This window comes from Nomascus leucogenys, chromosome 1a (assembly GCF_006542625.1).
Source record: "Nomascus leucogenys isolate Asia chromosome 1a, Asia_NLE_v1, whole genome shotgun sequence".
NCBI classification, from domain to species: Eukaryota; Metazoa; Chordata; class Mammalia; order Primates; family Hylobatidae; genus Nomascus; species Nomascus leucogenys.
In genome coordinates, this window is record NC_044381.1 from 783,498 (window position 1) to 808,635 (window position 25,138).

The window sequence follows — 25,138 nt, forward strand, 5'->3', positions numbered from 1 at the left end:
TTAAAAGAACACACAAGAAACTGAATTTGAAAGAGTAAATGGTGGTGAGGCACCTTTGAAGGGAGAGTGCTCTGAGGAGCAGGACCGAAGAGCTTGGTGTTGAGAACTCCCAGGCTAAAGCAATCCTCCCACTTCAGCCTCCAGAGTAGCTGGGATTACAGGTACATGCCACCACGCCTGGTTAATTTTTTGTATTTTTTGTAGAAATGGGGTTTTACCATGTTGCCCAGGCTGGTCTACAACTCCTGGGTTTTTAAGCAATCCACCCACCTGGGCCTGTCAAAGTGCTAGGATTACAAGTACGAGCCACCACATCCAGCCTAAAGATTTTTAAAATGATTTTTGCTTTTGTCAGGTTAAATATGTGACTTAATATTTTTAAGGGGTACAATAAACTCCAGTATGAGACAAAAAAGGCTTTAAAAATTAAGATAACACATCATGGGGCTCAAAAAGGATGATCTATATTTTGGAACCAGATGTTTTCCTACACCAATAAACTCTTTTCACGTTAGAAAAACCCTGAAAAAATCTGTAATCCCCAGTGCAGAAGATAAGGGTCACAACTCACAGTTGATTCTAATAATAAACTAAACATCATTTGTCACTTGGGTTTTCTCCTCCACCTTCCCACTCTCCAAACCCAGGTGTTCCTTATGGGGAATAAACAAAGAATCCAACTGCATTAAAAATTCAGGGATAGAGCCTTAATAACACACACATACTATGTCCTACGTAATACCCATTTCAGACTCTTTTTTTCCAGTTTTTGCTTTGAATCTAAAATTAACTCCTTTTTCCATGTATGCTGACACAGAAAGAAACAGAAAAGTGAGGCAATAATTCAGAAAACTAAAGCAAAATGAGGAATTGCCTCTAAAATAAAATTTAGAACAACTTACTCAGGTTTGTTTATTTAGTCTGTTTCTTCTTTAACTCACTGGGTTATTTCTCCATTTTCTACTCTTTTGCAAACAATACCTAACATGCAATAACTTTATATGTTTTCTTCATCCAGAACACTAAGCCCCCTCATGTGCTTAAACTCAAAATCTGTACCTTCACACTCTAGCCCTCTGTTCTTCTTTGCCTGTATAATATCTATACTATAATATCTGGCCACCAAGGACAACTGAATATATGGCATTATATTCCAAATCACTTTGCCTTCCCGATTTTTCTATTTCTAGGTTTCTCTAGTCAATCTAGGCTTGTTTCCCATCCCCCCTTCTTTTCTTTCTGATCCATACTCAGTCAGACAGGATATTCAGGCAAGTCTACTGGTGAAATAGCTCTGGATTTATCCCATTTCTAGTCTCACTGTAACCAACATGTTTCAGGACCTCATCACACAGTATCTTCCCGCATGGTCTCCTGACTCTAAAGTCCAATCTAGCTTACGTAACACTCCTAGACAGTACTGATTAAGTTCTCTTTGTCTAGCAAATTAAAACCTAATACCTTAGACCAGGATTCCAGTACCAACTCTCCACTAAGACTTCTGTACCAGAGACCTACTCATCTGTAAGATTTTCACCTTCTCATTTTTAAACATCCATATTGCTCTTTTCCTTACTTCTTCCTGTCAAAAAAAATCCTACCAGTTCAAAGTTATTTTTTGTTGAGTAAATCAGAATAGCACTTACTCCTTCTTTGACTGGGAAGGGGCAAAAAGGAACTCTCTACAATTCTGGATATCTTTTATATCTTGACCTGAGTGGGAGTTAGAAGGATATGTCTTTGAATGTGCATATAGACAGATATATAGGTACAAATATACGTAAAAATACACTGAGGCTGGGCACAGTGGCTCACGCCTGTAATCCCAGCACATTGGGAGGCCGAAGCAGGTGGATCACCTGAAGTCAGGAGTTTGAGACCAGCTTGGCCAACATGGTGAAACCCCATCTCTGCTAAAAAATTAAAAAAAAATACAAAAATTAGCCAGGCATGGTGGTACATGCCTATAATCCCAGCTACTCAGGAGGCTGAGGCACAAGAATCGCTTGAATCCAGAAGGAGGAGGCTGCAGTGAGCCAAGGTCGCACCACTGCACTCCAGCCTGGGTGAGACTCCAGGCGGAGCGAGACTCCATCTCAGAAAAAAAAGCCCAAAAAAACAAAAACAAAAACAAAACGCAAACATTGAATTGTACACTAAAATTACACATTTGCATGCTTTACTGTATGCAAAGAAATAAACCAAAACCAAAACAAACAAGCAAAAAACTATCCTCATGAAGCAGTTGATGGGGTTCAGGACATGCTATCCCAAAATATGACACCTCAGTATTTGAGAAAATGGCAGAATCAGGAAGGTCACTCTCACCTTCTCTCCTGAAGCAGGTCATAAAACCTAGGAAAGATTTTCTGACCTTCCACTGATGCAGGTCATAAGAACCTCATTTAAGAGGTGCCCTCTCTATACACAGAGGAAAAGAACATCCTTAAGTCTGAATATGAACGGTCACAGAGAAAAATCTGAGCAAACAGGCCTTGCTAAGTTCTTCCCAGTTTATTATTAGATCATACTGTTTTATCTAATTATGCTTCTCCATTACTATCCTCTTCCATATCATAACTAACATAAAACATACACAAGTATGTTTTATGAAGGCTCCTGTGTCAAGTAAAACTTACTAAATAAATTTGTATGTTGAAATTTCTCTTGATAGCTGGTCTTCTGTTAGAGAGACCTCAGCCATAAATCTAGTGATAGGCGAGGAAAAGATAAATTTCCTCCCTTACACCTCAGATCCACTGAACCAAATGAAATTGTTCATGCCTCTGAATCCCACAGCCCTTTGGCTGTGATACTATTTTTCCCTATGTTTATATTATCTAAAGCAGGACAGTGCATCAGAATCTCCTACAGAGGCTACAAAAATATAGATATGCCCTATTTAGTAGTAAAATGACATAATGTCTGGAATTTGCTTTAATACACTACAGCAAGGGCAATAGGTACATACAGGCTTATTATACTATTCTACTCTTATGCACATTTGAAATTTCCTATTAAAAAACATTTGTTTTTTTTAAATACTCCAGGCAAAAGAAATGTTGGGAGGATAGGTGAAATAAAATCAGCTAAATGTTGATGCCATTTAAACTGGGTGATGCATACAAGGGGTTTACTTAACTATTCTGTTTATTCTTTTATATCTTTGAAATCTTCCATAATAAAATGTTAAAAATATACATTAATATACACATACCCAAGTCCCAATCCTGGAGATTGAGGGGTGAGAACTACTGAGTTATCGATTTTTTTTTTTAGAAAGCTTCACGTGTGATTCTGATTTATATCCCATTTGAGAAACACAGCTTTTCATTCTTTTAACAAATATTCACTGAGTATCCACCAAGCCCTGTACTAAGCAATAAAGATTTTATATTTAAGGAATTTATAGACTAATGCAAGGCAAAAGCATTTCAACCAAACTACAAGGCATCATAACTGCCACAACAGGGGTTCATTCGAGATTCTACGGATGGAGACACTGGCCGCTCCAAATGTTCATGGTGAGTACTGCGTTTTCTTCATCTTTTCATCCCTATGATTCTTGGCATCATGTTCTTTACCCAGAAGCTCAAATGTGCTTCATGTTCATCTATATGACAGATACCGACTATCATAAAGAACTGGGTTTTGTTTTTTTTACCATAAATTCTATCCCCAAGGACTTGTATTTCTCTCATTTATTCATTTTAAAGATACGTGAAGAGGAATATCCTATTAACAAAAGTTTCACAGGGAAAGGTGCCACAAACATAGCAGTAAACCTGCTCATAAATATGAACCAAAATGAATACAAATGCAACTAGCTGTTATCTTGGCCCTATTACAACCAATAGCAATTCAAAAACCGAGTGATCACTTGAGAGAGAGGAAGGGAGACTAGGCACACTGCTCACTTACACATCCCCCACTCCACCACTCAGGGTTTTAAGCGGAACAAAGAAGTTATCCTAAAGCTCTACGATCTATGATCTGCTTAACAGAAACGCAGGTACAGTAAAATTATATTTAATTTGTTCCTAGCATCTTAGATATTTACCTTAGGGATTAGAATTTTAGAGCATGGAAAACATCTTAAGGAGTTCAAATTTACAGTGCTACCTGAAGGTGAAACTCCAAGTCAATTTTTATTTAAATAAGCCATGCTTATATCAGACCTTTCCTTAAACAATTCAACCTACTTAAAAACAGACTGCCTGTAGAACCCCCAGGCTGCTTTTAAGGAGTAATCCCTATCAGAACTAATCAATATGCTAAGCAACTACAGAATGGAAAGGCTAGAAAGCATGATTTCCTCAGATTCTAAAACAAATCTGGTTTGATGAATTCCTATTATGTGTTAAGAAATAGAATTAGACTATGTCAAAAGCATTTAAGATTCCAAAAATTATCACCACAGTTCAAAAATACCATTTTAGAAAAAGTTTATAATAAAATAGTCCTAAACATAGCCTATTTAGTTAAAGAGGTCCTTTAAAATCATTCATTAAGAATTTTGGATTTAGATTTTTTTATTTACCTGATCAAGGTGAGGTTGTGTTCCTGGCACATGCTGAAGTTTTTTCTGCAAACTAAAAACAACTGATTAGAAATTCAGAGATGAATACACTTCTGATTTAACTTTATGCGTTATTTAGTGACACAAGGATAATGAAGTGATTTTCCATAACTGACTGTTCTAATATTCTGTAATTCTAATTTTACACATTGTTCACAAACTCCAGTAGAGAAAAGCTGGCAGATTAAGTTTTTTTAAAATTTCTTCAAAAAAACCACACATTCATATATATACATATGCACAGAATAAAGAGAAAAATTAATCTCTTAGCAACACTATTTTGTATGGTTAAACATGTCAGTAGATTTCTTCACCATTACAACAGGTTTAATACAAGCTTAAATATATATATAACCGTTCTAGTATCGCTCAGAGTTCCTTAATTTTCTCCTTAAAGAAAGTTAAAAGGATAAATTTTCCTTTATCAATGTTTTCCCTTGAACTTATTAAAAAACAAATAGTATCCACAAATATAAATTTTCTATATAGTCAGTTACCAATTGAGAGAAAAAGAAAGTCAGAATGTTAAAAATGCATTGTTCTGATATGAAAAGCACAAGAAGATCAATATGGCATAACAAATTACAACCATAACAACTGTAGCATACATTTCAACACTGATGGGGACAGGACAGGAGGGGGAAAGGACTTAAAACCTTGCAGATGTTTTGCTTTGAAGAACAGTGAGGGGTAAATTAGTAACAGCAAGTTTAGGAAGGAGAAAGAATTTGTAGGAACTATTGGAGGGAATGAGTCTCTTTGGGGGGTCCTAGCAGGGAGAATGTCAAATTAAATCCTTCGCAGCTGGTTGCTCAGGAAAAGATTCTCCTGTTTAGCAGTTAAGCACACACAAAAAAGTCATGCAACAGCCTTCCCTATAGTGGTGAGATCACATTAAAGGGCTACTTCAAGTGTCACTAAAGCATTGTAACTGCTCTTAAGTGTAGAATGAGATTACTTTAGAAAAACATTTTGAAAAATCATATGCTTTTCCCATATGTTCAGTATTTAATGTTGTTGGACAATGACTGTCTAAAACTTAATGTGCAGCAAAAAAAAAAAAAAATCTAACAACAAACATTTAAGTTTAGTTCCCAGTAAGTCTCAGAATTTCATGCCCTCGATTTTTTCCCTATTATACACATTTTCAAAAGACTAATCTAGTGGATAAGGATATGCTACCAAAACCTGAAATTCATGAATCGGAAATCATCTTGCACATTAACTTGCAATCTTATAACAATTTTTGTCTCTGCGGACATAAAATGTAAATTCTGCACGCATAAAATGTAAAAAATCTCAAACAGTTTAGTGTTTTGTATATTTAAATCATTATGTTCTATAAGAAACAATAATTTAGGTATTGTCAGTAAGATGGAATTAGCAACATTTCTATTTCTCCCAAGTAAAAGTATAGAATGATATGAAGAACTGGATGCCTTGATGAAAGTACCTGTATTACAGCAAATTACAGCAAAAGACAGAAGTAGAAAGGAAAAACAGAAATTGATATACTGAATATCGAGATGGGAAACGATTTCATACTATAATTCCTATTAGTGAAATAAAACACTAAAGGATACAATATGTAAAGGGAAAAAATAAAATTTCAACTAAAAAATATTTTAGTGTTTAACATATTAAATGACAACCAACTTGCAAGCTCTTGGACCCAACAGAGATAAATTAGTTTAAGAAAGGCAAATTTTGCTGCGTTCAGTGGCTCAGGCTTATAATCTCAGCACTTTGAGAGGCCAAGTAGGAGAATCACTTGAGGCCAGGAGTTCAAGGACGAGCCTGAGCAACGTAGCGAGAGCCTGTCACTACAAAAAAGTAAAAATAAAAAAATTAGCCAGGCATGGGTGCAAGCCTGTAGTCCCAGCTACTCAGGAGGCTGAGAAGGAAGGATCATTGGAGTCCAGGAGTTCAGGACTGCAGAGAGCCATGATAGCCACTGCACTCCAGCCCAGGTGACAGAGTGAGATTCTGTCTCAACGAAATAAAATAATTAAATAAACATAAAAAAAAGAAAAGGCCAAGTGTGGTGGCTCATGCCTATAATCCCATTACTTTGGGAGGCTGAGGTGGTCTGATCACTTGAGCCCAGGAGTTTAAGATCAGCTTTGGCAACATGGCAAAACCTCATCTTCTACCAAAATAAAAAATTAGCCAGGCATGGTAGTGCGTGCCTATAGTCCCAGCTACTCAGGAGTCTGAGGTGGGAAGATGGCTTAAGCCCAGGACGCAGAGGCTATAGGGAGCTGACATTGCACCACTGCACTCTAGCCTGGGCAATAGACCCAGACCCTGTCTCCAAGGGAAAAAAAAAAAAAAAAAAAGAAAGGCAAATTTCATGCAGTATTGTTTCATTTTTTCCCCCTGTAAACATATTTAAATGTATCACAGGATCTGTAACTATCAAAACTGCCCATAGCATCAAATTAAAAAAATAGTTCTAATCCAGACATGGAGGATGAAAGGGATCATGGCTAACTAGTGAAATAGCACTGATAGTCAAATGAAGGGCTAGAACCTTGAAGTAGAAAGAAGAAAAGGATCATCAAGAGAAAAGTTAGGATGGGCTAGACTTCTGGTTATTTCAGAAATGGGTAGCAAAAGACAAAGGCTCTTAAGCTCCCAAAATTAGGTGACAACCTCAGCCAATCTACCTCCCTAGTAAAGCCAGAACTAAGATGGGGAAAAAAGACCATTTTTAAATGAACAAACCAAATTTATGCTTAGGGCTGTATTAGCTTAATGGAGGAAAAGTCATTTCAAAATTAGTAAAACAAAAGCTTTATATGAAAAAACATAGTATAATTCTAAATGATTTTCATACAATCATTATCAAGCATAAGTGATACTGGATACCTGAAGCTGACATGAGGGAAAAAGGCTCAGGGAGATTTCACAACTTTGTACAGCAGTGGCTTGAAAGGATGTAACTATATTTACCATAAAACAACAAGTAGTCATTTTTACCTTACGTAATTTATAAGAATTTTTAGAAAAATAGGCCGGGCGCGGTGGCTCACGCCTGTAATTCCAGCACTTTGGGAGGCTGAGGCAGGCAGATCACGAGGTCAGGAGATCGAGACCATCCTGGCTAATACGGTGAAACCCCGTCTCTACTAAAAATACAAAAAATTAGCCGGGCGAGGTGGTGGGCGCCTGTAGTCCCAGCTACGCGGGAGGCTGAGGCAGGAGAACGGCGTGAACCCCGCGGGGCAGAGCCTGCAGTGAGCCAAGATTGCGCCACTGCACTCCAGCCTGGGTGAAAGAGCGAGACTCCGTCTCAAAAACAAAAAAACAAAAACACAAACAAACAAACAAAAGAATTTTTAGAAAAATAGAAATAACTCACATGTAATTCAGGCATACCAAACTTTCCTGCCTTCCTACTAAATGGAACTAGAAAAGCAAAATGCTGATTTTTTTCCAGGTACTCCGAAAGTATCTTTATAATTTTAACCGTAATTTGTTTAGTCTAAAAACGTACTGCTCCAATACCAGAAGCTACAGGTGAAAAACGTATCTCTCAACTGAAGACGACTTCTTGAATAACTGTGCCACTGACAAGTTTACTCTCTGAGCTTCAGTTTCCAAACTGAGAAGGAGGAATAACTGCCCTGCCTATCCCACACTTCTGGCTGCTGAAATAATCTCAATCAATTTCTTTTTTCTTTCTTTCTTGTTTTTTTTTTTTTTTTTTAACAAACTACATGCAAATTTAATTTTTCCAATTTATAAAGTAAAAGGGGTCCAATAAAACACTGTCACGTCCTACCTCACAGGTTACTGTAGGTATTGTTTTCAAAATGTGAACAATACTACAGACTGAAGGTAATAAAAAAAAAAACTAGTTGAAAGTAGAATTAGTTTTTAAGGGCATGGCTAAGGCAAAATTAGAAATATATATATACGGCTGGGTGTGGTGGCCCACACATGTAATCCCAGCACTTTGGGAGACTGAGGCAGGAGGATCACTTGAGCCCAAGAGTTTGAGACCAGCCTAGGCAACACAGCAAGACCCCATGCTTACAGAAAATTAAAAAAAAAATTAGTCGGGCACGATGACACATGCCTGTGGTCCCAGCTACTTGGGAGGCTGAGATGGGAGGATCACTTGAGCCCAGGAGGTTGAGGCTGCAGTAAGCCATGTTTGTGCCGCTGCACTCCAGCCTGGGTGACAGAGAACTCCATCTCAAAAAAATAAATAAAAAGAAAAGAAATATATCTAGGAATGAGAATTAGAAGTCTCAAGTATAGAGCCACCCACCATGCCTACCCTTAAGCAAAATTGCCCCACCAATTCAAAATACCCAGAGAGATGTCCACTTTCATGACCTTGTATGGACATATACGAGACTTATGAGATATTCATTGCAGCATTATTTGCAATAGCCAAGCTGTGAGAACAAGTTAAATGTCCACTAACAGAAAAAGGGATAAAGTAAATGTGGTATATGTAGAAAATGGAATATCATTCAGCCTTTAAAAGGAAACCTTGCCATATGCAAAAACATGGATGAACCTTGATGACTTTATGCTACGTGAAATAAACCCAGTCACAGAAAGACAAATAATGCATGATTCCACTAGTGTCAGGTAATTAAAATAGTCAACCCCACAGAAAGAGTGTAGAATGGTGGATGCCAGGGGCTATGAAGACAGGGAAATGGGAAGCTGCTATTCAACAGATATAAAGCTTCAGTTAGAAAGACTGAAATGTTCCAGAGATCTGCTGCACGTCCTCATGCCTATAGTTAGCAATACTGTATTGTACACTTAAAAAACTGTTAAGAGGGTAGATCTCATGATAGATGTTCTTACTACAATAAAAAAAGAAAAAGATACTGATGCACAAGAATAACTAATCTTTCTTCCCTCCCTTACCAAAAAGATTCCCCACAGGAGAAGGCAGAAAACTAATCCATTATTAAAGTGAAGAGAGTTATTTGTGTGAGAATCCTAAGCTAAAATTCTCTATGTATTTCATGCACTTTCTCACAGAAAGAGTATTAGACATAGTGTATGGTGTAGAAGTGTTAACGATTAGCCTCTAAAGTTAACTATCATTTACACTATAATTTCTACAGGAAAATGCAATATGATTTCCAAACAACCAATTAGTACAACTTTCAAGAACATACCTCATTAAGAATGGTCTTGTATGCCAAAGGAATGGCAGGAAGCTTAAATCATGGATGCAATTGTGCAAATCATTCCTGTTAACTATGGGGAAAAAAGGTACATAACAATAAAAGTAAACAAATTATACAAAACCTACCTTATTCCAGAGAGACTATCAAAGGCATGAAGATCTAATACATTAGAGAGATGAACTCTAAAAGGAAGAAAACTAACGTGAGCAGTTGGAAATTCTGTGAAATACATCCAATTAATCAAGAAAAAAAACTGACTCTTAAAAAATTTTATACATAAAACTCATAGAAGTGGGCAAATGGTATAAGATTTGAATCACAGTTGAATCAAGATTGAAAATTGTTTGGTTATTACTTCAATGAATTAGCTTTTTAAAAAACTTTCAATTATCTTTTCAATCCTGAAATTTATGAGCTTTTCAAATACATTTTTATAGTTCAAAAATCAGCTAAAGAACAGAAACTTTTCCAAGCAGCTTGTTACTCAAAAGATGAAACAAAAGAAATGACCAAATAGAATTAACAAATAGGTACATTCCAAATACCTCTGCAATTTTTGTATTTCTTTTATTCCCCCTCCCTTGACATAACATGTAATATAAAAATGAGGAGTCAAATAACCAAGGTACAAAATATTAAGTTACTCTAGGACCCTGATCTTCACGTGATTTGATTTCATTCATTCAGAATGGGGCTGCAGGTAGAAAGAAAATTCCCACCATCTGAATAGACATTATTTCTCTTAGAATTATTTAATGATAATTAAACTTATTTAATTGACTCCAATGATTCAAATCAGGTGAGAATAAATAACATATCACAATTAGCATTAGGTTTGGTTTAAATATAAAAAAGCAAATTTATAAAGACTGTTGATTGAGTTATAATTTTAACATAAGCCCAGAAAACAGCAGAGGACAGGCCAGGCATGGTGGCTCACACCTGTAATCCCAGCACTTTGGGAGGCCGAGGTGGGCGGATCACAAGGTCGACATCAAGGCCATCCTGGCCATGGCCAAGGTGGTGAAACCCTGTCTCTACCAAAAATACAAAAATTAGCTGGGTGCGGTGGCACGCACCTGTAGTCCCACCTACTCGGGAGGCTGAGGCAGGAGAATCATTTGAACCCGGGAGGTGGAGGTTGCAGTGAGCCGAGATTGTACCACTGCACTCCAGCCTGGCGCAGAGTGAGACTCCGCCTCGAAAGAAAAAAAAAAAAAAACAGCAGAGGACAGTGATTTCTCCATAATCAAAGCTAAGGTGAAGAAATATTTAAAGAAAATGACAAATGCATAATTTCAAATTTAGATTCCAGAAGCTTGCCAAACATTTGTTAAATTTTCTTACAGGGAAAAAAAAACATCATTGGTCAGATTCAAGATTTTTTTTTTTAATGCACAAACATTTAAGAAAAAACATCTCCTTTCTCTTAGGACTGACCAACTGTGCCTGCTTTGTTGATTCTCAACAGTCTATCACATACTCGTACTCATGGCAACAATACTGTGTTAGATTATGAATGCTTGTATTGGCAAAAAGACAAATTCCCATCTTATTACTCCAAAGTTCTATGTTAGTAGTCTATAACAACAACTCAAATTCTGGGCATTTTAGATGTACAGAATTAGAAAAATGATCAAGCAAAGAGGCAAATGTTCTATGAAGAAATTTTTGAATATCAGTTTACGCTAAAAGGCCAAAGTCTTAATATTAAACATATTTCCTTTTTCACCCCCCTACCCCTCCCCCCACTACTGAGCATATTTATATTGACAGGTCACAAACGAGGGGCATGGGGGCTCCATTTTGGGAGGCCAAGGTGGGCGGATCACTTTGAGGCCAGGAGTTTGACACCAGCCTGGGCAATGTGGCGAAACCGTCTCTACTAAAAATACAAAAATTAGCTGGGTGTGGTGGCGCACATCTGTAATCCCAGCTACTCGGAGGGTGAAGCAGGAGAATCGCTTGAACCCAGGAGGCAGAGGTTTCAGCGAGCCGAGATCGCACCACCGCACTCCAGCTTAGGGGACAGAGTGAGATTCTGTCTCAAACCAGAGTGAGATTCTGTCTCAAAAATATAAAAATAAATAAAAATAAAAATAAAAATAAACCAAATGAATGAAGTTTCCCTCCAAGTTTGTCATCTTCATCTTAGGAAACAGCTTAAAGTTTAATAAAGTTTACACATGCCAATTTTGTGAATATCAAATTCAACAGTTTGGAAACACAAGCTTCTAAATAAACTGTTTCACTGTGACAGTGTCCTTGAGAATACATGTCACCCAGAGGTAATTCTGCTTTATACTCAGATTCTTTCCATACTTCCAAAAAAGGATCAATATTAGACCTGTACAACAAATTACACTCTTTTACAGAAAATAATAAAATATCCAAGTCTCTCGCCAAATTTTCAATAAAGAGGAAAAGTGTAAGCTTCCAGATGAAAGTTTCTATAGCTTTCCCTAAATTTAGTACCACCATGAAAAAGAAATTCTTCACTCATTCAAGGCTTATGACTAGAAAACTAATTTCCATGGCATCAAATCAATTTCCTCCTTTGGAGATAAAACCATGAGATCTTTTCCAAAGCATTAAAATCGCCAAGAAAAAAAAAAAAAGACCATTACCAGCATTTTAAAACTGAGTAAGAGAATGAAGTAAACAAAAAAGGGAAAGAAAAAGCTTCAAAAGTTCATTTTTCTCCTAATTTCTTGAACTCTCTATTCCAGAAGCACCTAATGTTTTTCCTAAAAGAGAGGCTTTCAATTTTCCCTATGTCTAAAGGCTGCTTTAAGCAGCCTAAGACCAAGGACAGTAAAGTGAAAACGAAGAGGGTTTTGGCTCTCCAAGGTGGGGCTGGAATCGCAGCTACTGCTCAGGGATATTTTCCAATGGTCATCTCTTCAAACTCCAGTGAGTCTCACAAACAGGGTGCACCAGCCAATCCAAGTATCCAGTATCTACAATGCAAACTGTAGATACTATCCAAATTGACAGCAGACAGCTCAGTAAATAGCTGAGCAAACTGCAATGATAGCTCAGTCTTGAACTCTGGAAATAAATTTCCAAATGCCTTCCCCAGTGGCACTTCAAACTCAAAAATGTTTACAAAACTAATCACATTTTCCAAACCTACTTCCACCACTACCCCATCTGTTGCTCCTCCTTCCTGTATTTCCTATACCTCAGAGATTAGCGCCACATTGAATCTACCTCCCAAGAGTCATGTTGCTTTTAAAATCCTTCACTAACTCCTTGCTCCCTACAGAAGAAAATCCAAACTATGTATCATGGCATTCAAGACCCTTTGTGGTAAGTTCTCTATCTCTTCAGTCATACCACTTTTTCTGTGCTACATAATACCAAGTTTTCTAACCATTCTAAAATATTCAAAGGTCCCTGGAATACAAAATCTTCCTTATACCTGGAAAGTTATCCCTACGCTGGTCCATCTGTAAACGCCTTATTCATTCTTTAAGACTCAGGTCAATGACTGCCTTCTCGGTCAATATTTTCCTCACTCTTTTTCAAGAAAAGTTGAGTAATCATTCCCTCTATGTTCCTATTATTATAGAACTCTGTGCTTTTAAAATTCTTGTATTAATATTAATATCTAATATGTTGCCTTTTTGTTTGTTTGCTTCTCTGTTTCTGCCCAATGACTGATCTCCCTAAAGGCAGAGTTTTTGCCTTATCCGTTGCTTATATAGTCCTTAAAATGCTATGAAATGCATAGCAGGCAGTTTGTCAAATTAATCTAACATTACTGACCAGCTGTGTTTTGGTTTTCCTCTGTTCAGTCCACTTACATTTCTAAAAATTAAGAAAAAGTCTAGAGAAGATTAAAATGACACATCTTCTAATCTTTTACTCCTACTTCTGAAATCTATGTGGTTCACTAGTACTTCCATTTGCTACAAAATCAACGTAAGTCTTACCATTAAGATGATGCTACACACTATTCCTTTTCCTTACTCTTAACTACCCAAGGTGAGCCTTTTTCTACACATGCTTATAGCAGTTTATTGTCAGTACTTGTCAGGTACAAAATGGTAAAAATTTTTTAAAAAACAAACAATAAAACAAAACTTCTGTAAGAGTGACTTTGACTATTTTGTTAACCAAATCTCCGGTTTTTTTGTTTTTTGTTTTTCTTTTTTTGAGACAGAGTCTCGCTCTGTCGCCCAGGCTGGAGTGCGGTGGTGCAATCTCAGCTCACGGCAAGCTCCGCCTGCCAGGTTCACGCCATTCTCCTGCCTCAGCCTCCCGCGTAGCTGAGACTACAGGCACCCACCACCAGGCCCGCCTAATTTTTTGTATTTTTAGTAGAGACGGGGTTTCACAGTGTTAGCCAGGATGGTCTCCATCTCCTGACGTCGTGATCCGCCCACCTCGGCCTCCCAAAGTGCTGGGATTACAGGCGTGAGCCACCACGCCCAGCCCAAATCTCCAGTTTCTAAACTGATAAGCTCAAGTTGCTACGCCTCAAGGAATTTGACAGAATATTTAATGTAAGATTCAGGACCCAATAGTAAGAATTCTACTCAGGACATCTGATCTTCATTGAAAAGGATTCTAATCCAACTTCAGTCCTCATAGCAAGGAAGTACTATTTCAGAAAGTCCCTAGATTCTCAGATGCATTGGCAAGCACCATGCACTGAAGAATTCACAGAAGAAGATTTTAGTCACTTGCTCACTCATCCACTTGAAGTAAGAAAAATCAATCACTGCATGTTTATTGTTCTATAATAAAGCAAATGTTAGAAATAAAAAGTTAGAAATGTCAAACACACTAAATTGTTACATAATAAACTAATCAAGACGCAACTTTTATTCAGGACATGGATATTTCCAAAATGAAAACAAGAGAATTGACTTAAAATGTTTATAAATACAAATATTACAACAGAACCAAAGCTATTTATGAGCATTATTTTTAAAAGCTTGTTTAAGTATTATGCACTTGTCTGTCTGACATTTTGTAAAGAGGAGAAAAATTAAGGAGAAAGGAATTGTAGAACACTAACAGGAAGAGGACAGATACTGAGGAATGGCTCATGGTATAAGTGAGATTATCAGAGACTTTCTACAGTGGAATTTGAAATGCAGGGGGCACATTTGGTGTATGGTTGTAGAGGATTTACACTAAGGGCATTCTTCTGCTACCTCTGCCAGCAGATGAGTGGTTCCTGAGAATGCATACCAAATTAATTCCCCAGCTGTTCACATGCATATAAGCAGCTGCTGCTGTTACTGCCTAACACTTATGGCAGTCTGTCAGCACCTCTAATCTCGGCCATAGCAGACAAGCCACTCACCTAAGGCCTCTGCTGTACTTCCAAAGAAAGAATTTCTCAAGTAGAGACTGAGTGGAACTAGACTGCCAGCTGTGAGCCTCAGAGGTCCTAGCTGCCTGTTGCTGAGTCTATCAGCTGCTGAGCCTTTCTCACCAAAAAAAAAAAAAAAAAAAAAAAAAAAAAGAGCTTAATAAAATAACCCTGCACAAAAATTTTCTGAAATTAAGATAACATTCAATGGAAAACAGAATTTAATCTACAGAAATACACTTCACAGATGTTTTGGGAACAGAACCTTGAGAAAATGAAAGTCAAAATTTAATAAAAGAATTTGTCGGCCGGGCGTGGTGGCTCACACTTGTAATCCCAGCACTTTGGGAGGCCGAGGCGGGCGGATCACGAGGACAGGAGATCGAGACCACAGTGAAACCCCGTCTCTACTAAAAATACAAAAAAATTAGCCGGGCGTGGTGGCGGGCGCCTGTAGTCCCAGCCACTCGGAGAGGCTGAGGCAGGAGAATGGCGTGAACCCGCGAGGCGGAGCTTCCCGTGAGCCGAGATTGCGCCACTGCACTCCAGCCTGGGTGCCTGGGTGACAGAGCGAGACTCTGTCTCAAAAAAAAAAAAAAAGAATTTGTCAGGAACTTCAAGGTAAAGACTTCATGTATTTTTTGGCAACTATGAAACACTAAGAAGGCTTTTTAAATTTTAAAAAGCCATTTAAACACTTCAAATTAAGATTCTTCAATATACTTCTTCAGATTTCTGCACTGAGTTATCCTCTCGAGTGTTTGGAAGTCTTTTCTTCCTCATTAAACAAACACTTACATAGTGTTATCATGGCTTTGTAATCTTAGTTTTAAAGACAGGCAAATGTACTAGCCAAATATGCCAAACTAACTTATTAAGAGCATTCCAAACAACATTTTGGATCCAATTCTTTTTAAATGCACTTACATCTTTCTTATATTAGAATCAAGCATATTTGTCAATTACTTAATGTTTATTATTAATAACTAAAATGATTTGTTGTTAGTATATTAGGAATAGCTTTTTAAAAGTACCTTGATCTTTGTGTTTCTAAGATTTGTCCTAGTCCATTTATGGATCTGAAATAAATAATAAATGAGGAAGACAAACTTTAAAAGTAAAAATTAACTTTTTAAAAAAGTATACAAAGTACATTGTTTCTAAAACAGGAAATAAGCATACACAAATACATCTGGAACCAGAAAAAAATTAAAAACAGAAAAACAAAACTTGCTTTAAAAAATAATTATGATTTTCCTTCAAACAATAAATCACATATATTCCACTCGTACATCAATAAAACATATATGCAAAACTTCGCACAACTGTCAGATTAAGGGCTACTTTGTGGTTAATAAAAAGACACTTCACTTTAGAAAAAATCATTCATAAATAGTAAGTTATCTTAGGGTTCTTAAAAATGAGTAGATACTCAAAATTTTTACGGTGGTCACTTTTTTCGTCAGGCATACATGGCAGAAATGGCTATATACACACTAAAAATAAAAACCTAGTCGTAAGTGGTTTTGTCCCCAGCCTGTCCTTAGTATTCACAGTAATTCTAAGTCACACATCCCAGGTTCCCTTATAGAATAACCTCTTCAGTTCCCTAATTAGGCTCTCTGGCCGTTATGCCTGTTCTCCCTCTTTTGATACTATAGAATATGGCTTTGTATGGCACCAAAAAGTACCCGTTAAATTCTTTTCAACACACTGTACACCTCATCTATTTATCTTTTCCATTGCCTGTCAGCAATCATCAATTCTCTATCATGAATTCAATTGTCTATAGGGTTACTTACCCAAGATTCTTGCTATTTATTCAAGTTTGTTCTCATGGGTAAGGCTTCCCACATATAATGATTTTGAGGCAAGTCTCTCCACTATTTTACAAAATTCTTAATCTTCTTTTTTGAATACACTCTAGTCTGATGGCTAATTCCTCTCAAACATGTTTACCTTTTTTCAACTCCCCAAATATGATTCTGAGTCAGTCACAAGTCTGATATAAAGGGAGGGTAAAAGCCAAAAGGGTGTGTGATTCATCAAATTGCTTCTTCCAAATTCATTTCTAGTACTGTCAACAAGCTGGCTAATAGTCAATATTGTCAGTGTCAAGAGATTTAGCTTAGGTCTCTATAAGGATATAAAAGTCAAGTAATAATTATCATTCCTTTTATGCCAAAAACGTTTGCTAAATAGATTGTGTTCTTCTTAGCAATCACAATGGTGCACAAGATTTTTGAAGAGAAACAAGATCAGAAGACCAGTGTCAAAAAATGTAAAAGCAATCTTCATTCATCACTTTCACCTTTTCAAAATCAGCCATCTTTTTCTTTCTTCCCTTTTTTACTATACCTTGAACTTACTATGTAACTAAGAAAAAAATTACATGATAATAGCTAACAGAGCACTTACTATGTGTCAGCACTGTGCAAAGTTTACCAACATTGTCTCATGTAATACTCAAAGCAAACTTATGATAGGCATTATGCCTTTTACAGAGGAGGCTTTAAAAGGGTAAATAAGCTCCCTAAGAAGACAATGAGAAACAGACCAAGGATTAGAACCCAAGCAGATTCCAAGGTCCATGATCTTCAACACTATGCAACAATACCTACCCTCCACATGGAGACATTATATTTTTTTATAGTAAAGTTTAAGGACATTACTATTAAAATAAGATGAAATATGTGGAAAAAATATGAATTTTTTTCTTCCACAATCATTAATCATAATCTTCTAATGAGCCTTACCTTTACTAATTCAATTTATAATATATACTATATGAACTGAGATGACAGATTCAAAATCTAATGTCAGTAGAACTTATAAATACCAAGAATAGTAATTTTGAGCCATCATGCTCAAAGCATTTTACACATTAAAGATAACCAACAATAATAGCTACCGAATGTCCCTCTGTATAGGGCTTTTATTAGTTCAGGTCTTACAAAATAATTCAAAACAAAGTCCCTGAACTATAACCTCATTTGAAAAGTCCATCTTTGTTTTCAAAAAGAATGGGAGTCTCCAGAACAGTCAGCAAAATGACTGTTAGCACATATTTGAGCATCATTCATATTGTCCTGATTGTCCTATGCTGATCAGCCTTGGCTATGGACAAAGAATATATTAAAGCAAGCTGGAAGACAAGGCATGGTTGACAGTTAAGGAAGATGAAGTCAACGAGAGTTCAGGGAAAACTGAGACCACTTGAGTCAGGGAAGACTTCACATAGGAAGGGGGGAGAGACAGAATAGGCTCTACAGAATAAATTAAAAAAAAAAAAAAAACAAAAACAAGAAAGAATTCAGGGATTGGCAGAGTGAGAATACATTATGAGTAAAGACAGGAACTGGTAGGATGCATCCATGGGAAAGTGAATTAACCATCCTGGGTAAAGTTAGGGAAGATTGACATTAGGAAAGAGTTAAAGAGAAGACAGGAAAAGAAAGATGGAGTGAGAAGACCCTGAATATCAGTCTATTAACTGTGAACTATACTCTGCAAGCACTGGGGACCATTTATACAACAATTAGCCATCAACAATATATGTGATTCCCTAATGTTCTTGGAGCAGGTAAACCTTATACCTTAAGTTTCTACAGGGCAACGATCAGAGTAAAAAATATTCTGTGTATACGATATGGATCTGTAGGCACTTAACACACTTATCATTTTGTACCTAATTGTCGTTCTTAATTTCTTTACATCTTCTTCTGGAACCAAGTCTGTTTTATTGATGAGAATGATATCTGCCAAAGCAACTTGCCTAAAATAGCAAACAAAAAGAAATGTTAAGAAATTTAAAATAATATACACGCATGCAGATTAATACATCAAAAGAGAAATGTTAACAAATTAAAAATAAATAAAAACACCTCATGTAGATCAATATATCAGTTAAGAATTACATAGTGCTCTATAGGAGTGATTCAGTTTACTCCTAATCCGCTTATTTTTCAATGTGAATGATTTGTATTCATTACTATACAAGTTCAGATTTCATATTACCCATTCGCAAAGTATTTACTAAGTTCTCTTACTTGCTACTCTTGTGCTACAAAGATAAGTCTCAAAAAGTTTACAATCAAAAGGATGATTTTAAACTCATAATTTTCTTTGTGAAGAAAGGCATAAAATTCAGATATCCAATATGGTAAAAAGAAGAAGAGTTTACGTACTAAAATACTGTAATATTTACCAAAATTTTCAAAGAAATATTCTATAAGTTCACTTAATACTAAAAACTGTATTAAACAGGTTTTTAAAAACTATACTTCAGAGCTGGGCATGGTAGAGCACACCTGTAGTCCTGGCTACTTAGGAGGCTGAGGAGGGAGGATCCCTTAAGCCCAGGAGTTCAAGTCCAACCTGGGCAACATAGCAAGACTCCATTTCTTAAAAAAAAAAAAAAAAAGCTATGCTTCAGAAGATGTATCAGGATATTGCACAAATGTCTTATCACTATAAATATACTGCATATTATCTCTGTAAAGAATCCAGTTGACTGAATGCTAGATAACAAAGTAGATGATAATAATCAGAAGCTCTATTTTCTATTAACGGATAGTAAAACTGGAAATTCTTTCAATTTTCCTCAATTATTCAGGGTCTTATGCTTTATCTCAAAGAATACAACTAAATTCTCCAAACTAAATTAACTTTAGTTCACTGAAAAAGCAGGTTTCAACAGTATGTACATCACAAATCCAATTTTGCTATTTTCTATTTGGCTTCTTTATATTTTCTGTAATAACCATATTTTCATAAGGAAAAAAGTTACAAAAATACTTAAGTTCAGCCAGGCGCAGTGGATTCATGCCTATAATCCCAGCACTTTGGTAGGCCCAGGCAGGTGGATCACCTGAGGTCAGGAGTTCGAGACCAGCCTGACCAACATGGTGAAACCCCATCTCTACTTAAAAAAAAAAAAAAATGCAAAACTTAGCTGGGCGTGGTGGCGGGTGCCTGTAATCCCAGCTACTTGGGAGGCTGAGGCAGGAGAATCGCTTGAACCTGAGACGCGGAGGTTGCAGTGAGCCAAGATCTGCTGCACTTTAGCTTGGGTGACAGAGTGAGATTCCGTCTCAAAATAAATAAATAAATAAATAATAATAATTATATACATATATATATAAAATCTTCAATCCCAAAGAAATTCTGTAACAAGAAAATATTTTTAAATGTTAATATTTCCCGAGTTCCTCAAAATTACAGAACTCCTGTGTTCAGCATTCACTTTATGCCACGACAAAAATGACTTTAAGTAAAAATTTAGTTATCAGATCATTATAAATAGATAGCAATAATTCAACTATGGGAAAAAAGAAAATACATTTTCCTTGACTATGTTTTAAAATTTCTTAGTTTGTTTTTGGTTTTCATCTTAGTGATTTTTCTCTTTACAATTAGCCAGCAATCAATATATACTTTAAATATGAATACCTAGTAGCTTCATTGATAAGGCCATCAGGTTTCTCTTCTGTTAAATGCTAAACAAAAAAAAGTTTGAATAAAGTTACTATAATACAATAAAAATCTAATGTCAACACAAAAGATTTTACTTTAGAGATATCTTCTTGCATCTAATAAAAACTTCAACATGTTCTGTTACTGAGTACACGAATTCAAAACTAACTTTTCTAGCTGAAAGCATTTTTCTTCCCCATTTGCAATTTTTTCTACAAGTGAACCTATGGGGCTTTATAGGGGGAGGAAGAGGGCTTAGGATTTCATACTCCTGACCTTTTCTTTTACTTAAAAGGAAAACCCCTTTGATTCACATAATGTCATAAAAACATAGAAGATTACAGTTCAGATTTTAGGTATTTTCCTTCTTACAATACTGTTCTTGTTCTAAATATTCATTATTACTTATTTTAAAAAAAGGATAACCACTGAAATATAGTTTCTTAGAATCTAATATACTTCCCTTCACACCAAAACCCCATATTACAATCGAATATACTTCCCTACACCCCAGCCCACAATCATGCACCACGTGAACTCAGTACTAGGCCTTTCAAACACCCTAGAAACAAACCAGGGGTGGAAAGCGTGATTCTAGCCTAAAAGCAGTTTATCATTTAGAAACCCACACTTGCTAATCTGGCCTCTCAGTGCAACTGTTTATTTTACTGACCTCTCCAGAGTCAGGCTAACTCCAAAAAATATTTTGACACTGACTTAGGGCCCATGTGGTAGTTTTCATCTCTCTGGAGGCAAGGTTTTTTTTTTTGTTTTTTCTTTTTCCCCCTCATAATCCTGTTTACATCCCTAACGTCATCAACATCACAAGCTTCTTCTCTGGGAAATTACATTTTTACCCTCATTACCTCAAACCTCAATAGAGGTTCCCTGTCACAATAAAAAGCTGGCTACTGAGGTTTATAGGCAACTAGATTATAGTAATACTCTATATTTGAAGTCAACTTTACAAATGAATTAAATCCTTGAATCTAACTTTATAAATTATATACATTTTCTCATTTAGCTTTCATAACAATTATGGGAGATGGCTATTTTCATTTATAAAGGAAGAAACTAAATCTAACACCCTCATCATCACAGGATACTATCTTTTATATACAATCACAGGGACTATTTTTTTTTAATTGAACACACACCCATCAAGTAAAATGAACATAATTTTAAAGTCTTTGTGAAACCTTTTATGCCACGTAAAATCAGTCTGTGTACAATGCTACACAAATGTTAATAATCATATATCAGAGCCAAGCCAGTTTCATAATTCATGGGGAGATGATCATTAGGAGTATCTGAATAGTTTGGAACCTCAGAGCAAGCAGGTAAAAATTTTATTTAACAAGCTTGATTAGGTCTACAGAAGAAACATTTTTTCCTTCTAAAAGTTCAACAAATTCTATTTTGAGGAAAACAAAACTGAAATAAAATCATGGCAATGATACTTCTACTTCAGGCAAAATCTTGTTCAATTCAACTGCAGACCCACTCTGCAATTATGGAAGTCACAGAACTTGGCAAGTATTGTATCAAAAATCATTCCATGCCAAAAGACCAAGTTTAATATTTTTTTCATAATTCATCTTGGCCTGAGGCTACAACAAGTCCTATTGTTATATACTCTGCCTCTAGAGAATGAGGCTGCTACAGACCTTGGAATGGTGCCTGGCACACAGGCTCAACAAATATTTGTTGAATGAATTGTAGTTAACACCCCCTGTTGTGGGGATACATAAAAGATGTTACATGAAAAATGCCATCTAACATGCAGCAACAAATCTCTTCCCATCAAGCAGTAAATCTACTTAACAATGATATATTTTTGGCAAGGCATCTGCCTCTGAATGATCCTATAGTACTGAAAATTCTTTTTAAACTGAAATATTTTTCAAGATATTATATTATTGATCTTATGGAAGCTTTTTTAACATATGAAATTGGGGCTATTTGGCTATGAGTTTGTGAGGCATAAAAATGATATGACAGAAGAATTACAGATTTCTTTTTGCATTTCCATGCCTAAATGTAACTAATAAAATGGTAGTTTCACATGGTAATGTGCAATGTTTTAAATGCATTTACCTCTCCAAAATATTAGAATTCTTCACTCAAAGCTAACAGTGGTAGACTAACGTTTTACTACTTCCAGGCAGTCAGAAAGTATCAAATATAAAAATAAATGAAAATCACCCCAAATGAGAGCCTGCCAATATTGGCAGCTGTATTAAAATTCTATGTAATCATATACAATTATAGCGGAAGAAATAAATGTCCTCTTCTACGCACATAGGAAAGCTATACAAACATTTAAAAAAATAAGTGCATACTAACATTTATTTTCTTTAGACATCAGCCCTGCATTTCCCTCATGTGACTTCCTACCTTCTGAAGTCAAACTTTGCAAAAAGTATAAAATCAATGTCTTCTATTCAAAAGAACATTCTCCAATAATACATTATATACCATTTGGTCATTAAGTCAGATGACTTTCATTTATAAAATAAAACAAAATGGAAATTTTGGCATTCTATTCCATCTGTATAAGTAAGTGAAGAAAAAATTTTTACAAAATATTTTTTAAATATTTTATATTACATAGATGTCCAAAGTATTCCTTATCTCTGCTTAACAACTATGGCTTTTGCTTATGTATCAAAAAAGACAAAAATAATTTTGGTACTAATTAATCCAACATATTCAAAAGGCTAAGGTTCAAAACTCCAATTTAACTTACCACAAGAGACAAAGGAAATTAAAGGGGAGTGGTGTGAGACGTTGGTCAAAGAATACAAAGTTTGTTATGCAGGATGCATAAGTCATGGAGAACTAATCACAGCATGATGACTGTAGTTAATTCTATTGTATACTTGAAATCTGCTAAAACATAGATCTTAATTGTTCTTACCACCCCCTCTCAAAAAAATAACAATGTGAGGTGATGGATATGTTAATTAGCTCAACTGTTTTATAATGTAATTCACACATTGTATACCTTAAATATATATAATTTTTACTTGTCAATTATACCTCAATAAAGCTGGGGGGGTTAGGGAGAGAAACAAAGGAACTCTGAAATAACACCACTGTAGACCTAACTTCATGAAAGGCTATAGGGTGTCCTCTTCTGCAGAAATAAAGAAAGAAGCTGGACCGAAAAAAGAGAAAGAAAGAAAAGAAAAAACTGTCTTAAAACTCACTTGCTATGAAAGAACACTGCTATGGACCAGAGTGGAAATAAATCTAGTGTCAAAGATGTCTGGTGTCATTTTTAAAAAGCAGCAGCAGGAACTATTTCTTTCAAATAGATTGGTTACAGACCTAACACTATTTTAGTTTTTAAAAATTATTGCATAATGTCAGTCTATTTATTGTTCTGGCCTTTTCCAAGCCAACTGTTTTCTGACTGAATTGTTTCAACAGATTGTGCAATATAACAGAGGAACCAAGAAGAAACCTCTCACTTGACCTTCTCTGGTTAACTTCATTCATTGCTTCTATTGCATTAAATGTTGTCACATTTGTAGAACTGAAAAGAACAGTGTCAGTAGCCCGGGTGTCAAGTCCTGAGAATAGAGAACTGTCATTTTAAGTTGTCCAATTCTTTGCCTATGATTAAAAAATGAATATTTCAGATCAATGGGTGACAATCCCATTACAGTGATACCCCATGATATCAATTACCACTTCAGTTTCAATTTAGCTGGCTGGCCACAGGGTACCATTTCTCAGCTTTACTTGTGATGGGCTGGCTCTGTGAAGCATGACATTCTTAAATTGCTGCCTATTATCCAAGTGTCATTACTTGTACTGCCTCAGAATTCTCTGAATCACAAGCAGCTACTGAGGTCAAGCTTTGCAACCAGAGGAATTGGACAAGTTGGAAAATTATTTATATCAAGGTAAAGTTATTTATCTGGCATCCGACTTAGAAAATCTAAAGTTTCCATTATCCTGACAGTGTGTCAGTTTTGTGTAGGTATATTGATTTAATAATTTAAGAGGTTTTATCAAGGTGGCAGGAGGTTAAACATTTACTGTGTTTGCATTATTCAGAATGCTGCTTTGTTTTTTGGCCTCTATCATGCTGATAATAGATTCTATTTAATTCTTCTCCATACCTAACTATACATATAAAATTATTCCTATAATCATAAAATACATAAACAGTTTGACTTTCAGCAAGGCATTTTAAGTCTATCAAAATTAAAAAAAAACAAAATGTCTTAGCAGTTATCTGTCACATAGGTATATCAAATTTTGTAATAAATTTATGGAACAGATAGATTTAAACATGCCTATAATAAACATTCAAAATGAATAATCTGGGGCTTTTTTGCTATCTCCATAAGCATTTCGCAAGAAATATGATTTCCAACAGTCACTGGAATTTTTCTGAGTGAAACTGTAATACAGTATTTGGGATCATTCTTTGACTCTTAAATTATATTCATAAATTCATAAATTGAGATTTTAAACTCTAAAAAAGGAGTTCTCTTCCAAACTTTTCAAATTAGGGCACTCTATCAACGAGGGAGAGAAGGCCCAGTGAAGAGGCATTGGTAGCTATTTGACAAA

At 35.8% G+C, this 25,138-nt stretch overlaps 1 protein-coding gene across 4 annotated transcripts in view; it reads right to left on the reverse strand.

Annotated features, from left to right (window-relative positions):
* The window catches only part of CBWD1 (COBW domain containing 1), a 47,993-nt gene that overhangs the window by 4,169 nt on the left and 18,686 nt on the right, over nucleotides 1-25,138 (reverse strand). For all 4 annotated transcript variants that reach the window (XM_003273850.4, XM_003273846.4, XM_030814518.1 and 1 more), the window contains 5 exons: nucleotides 20,525-20,571; nucleotides 18,762-18,848; nucleotides 16,108-16,152; nucleotides 9,870-9,926; nucleotides 4,541-4,592 (listed from right to left, as the gene is read on the reverse strand). In XM_003273850.4, coding sequence (XP_003273898.1) covers nucleotides 4,541-4,592; nucleotides 9,870-9,926; nucleotides 16,108-16,152; nucleotides 18,762-18,848; nucleotides 20,525-20,571 — 288 coding nt within the window. The remainder of the gene's footprint in view (nucleotides 1-4,540; nucleotides 4,593-9,869; nucleotides 9,927-16,107; nucleotides 16,153-18,761; nucleotides 18,849-20,524; nucleotides 20,572-25,138) is intronic.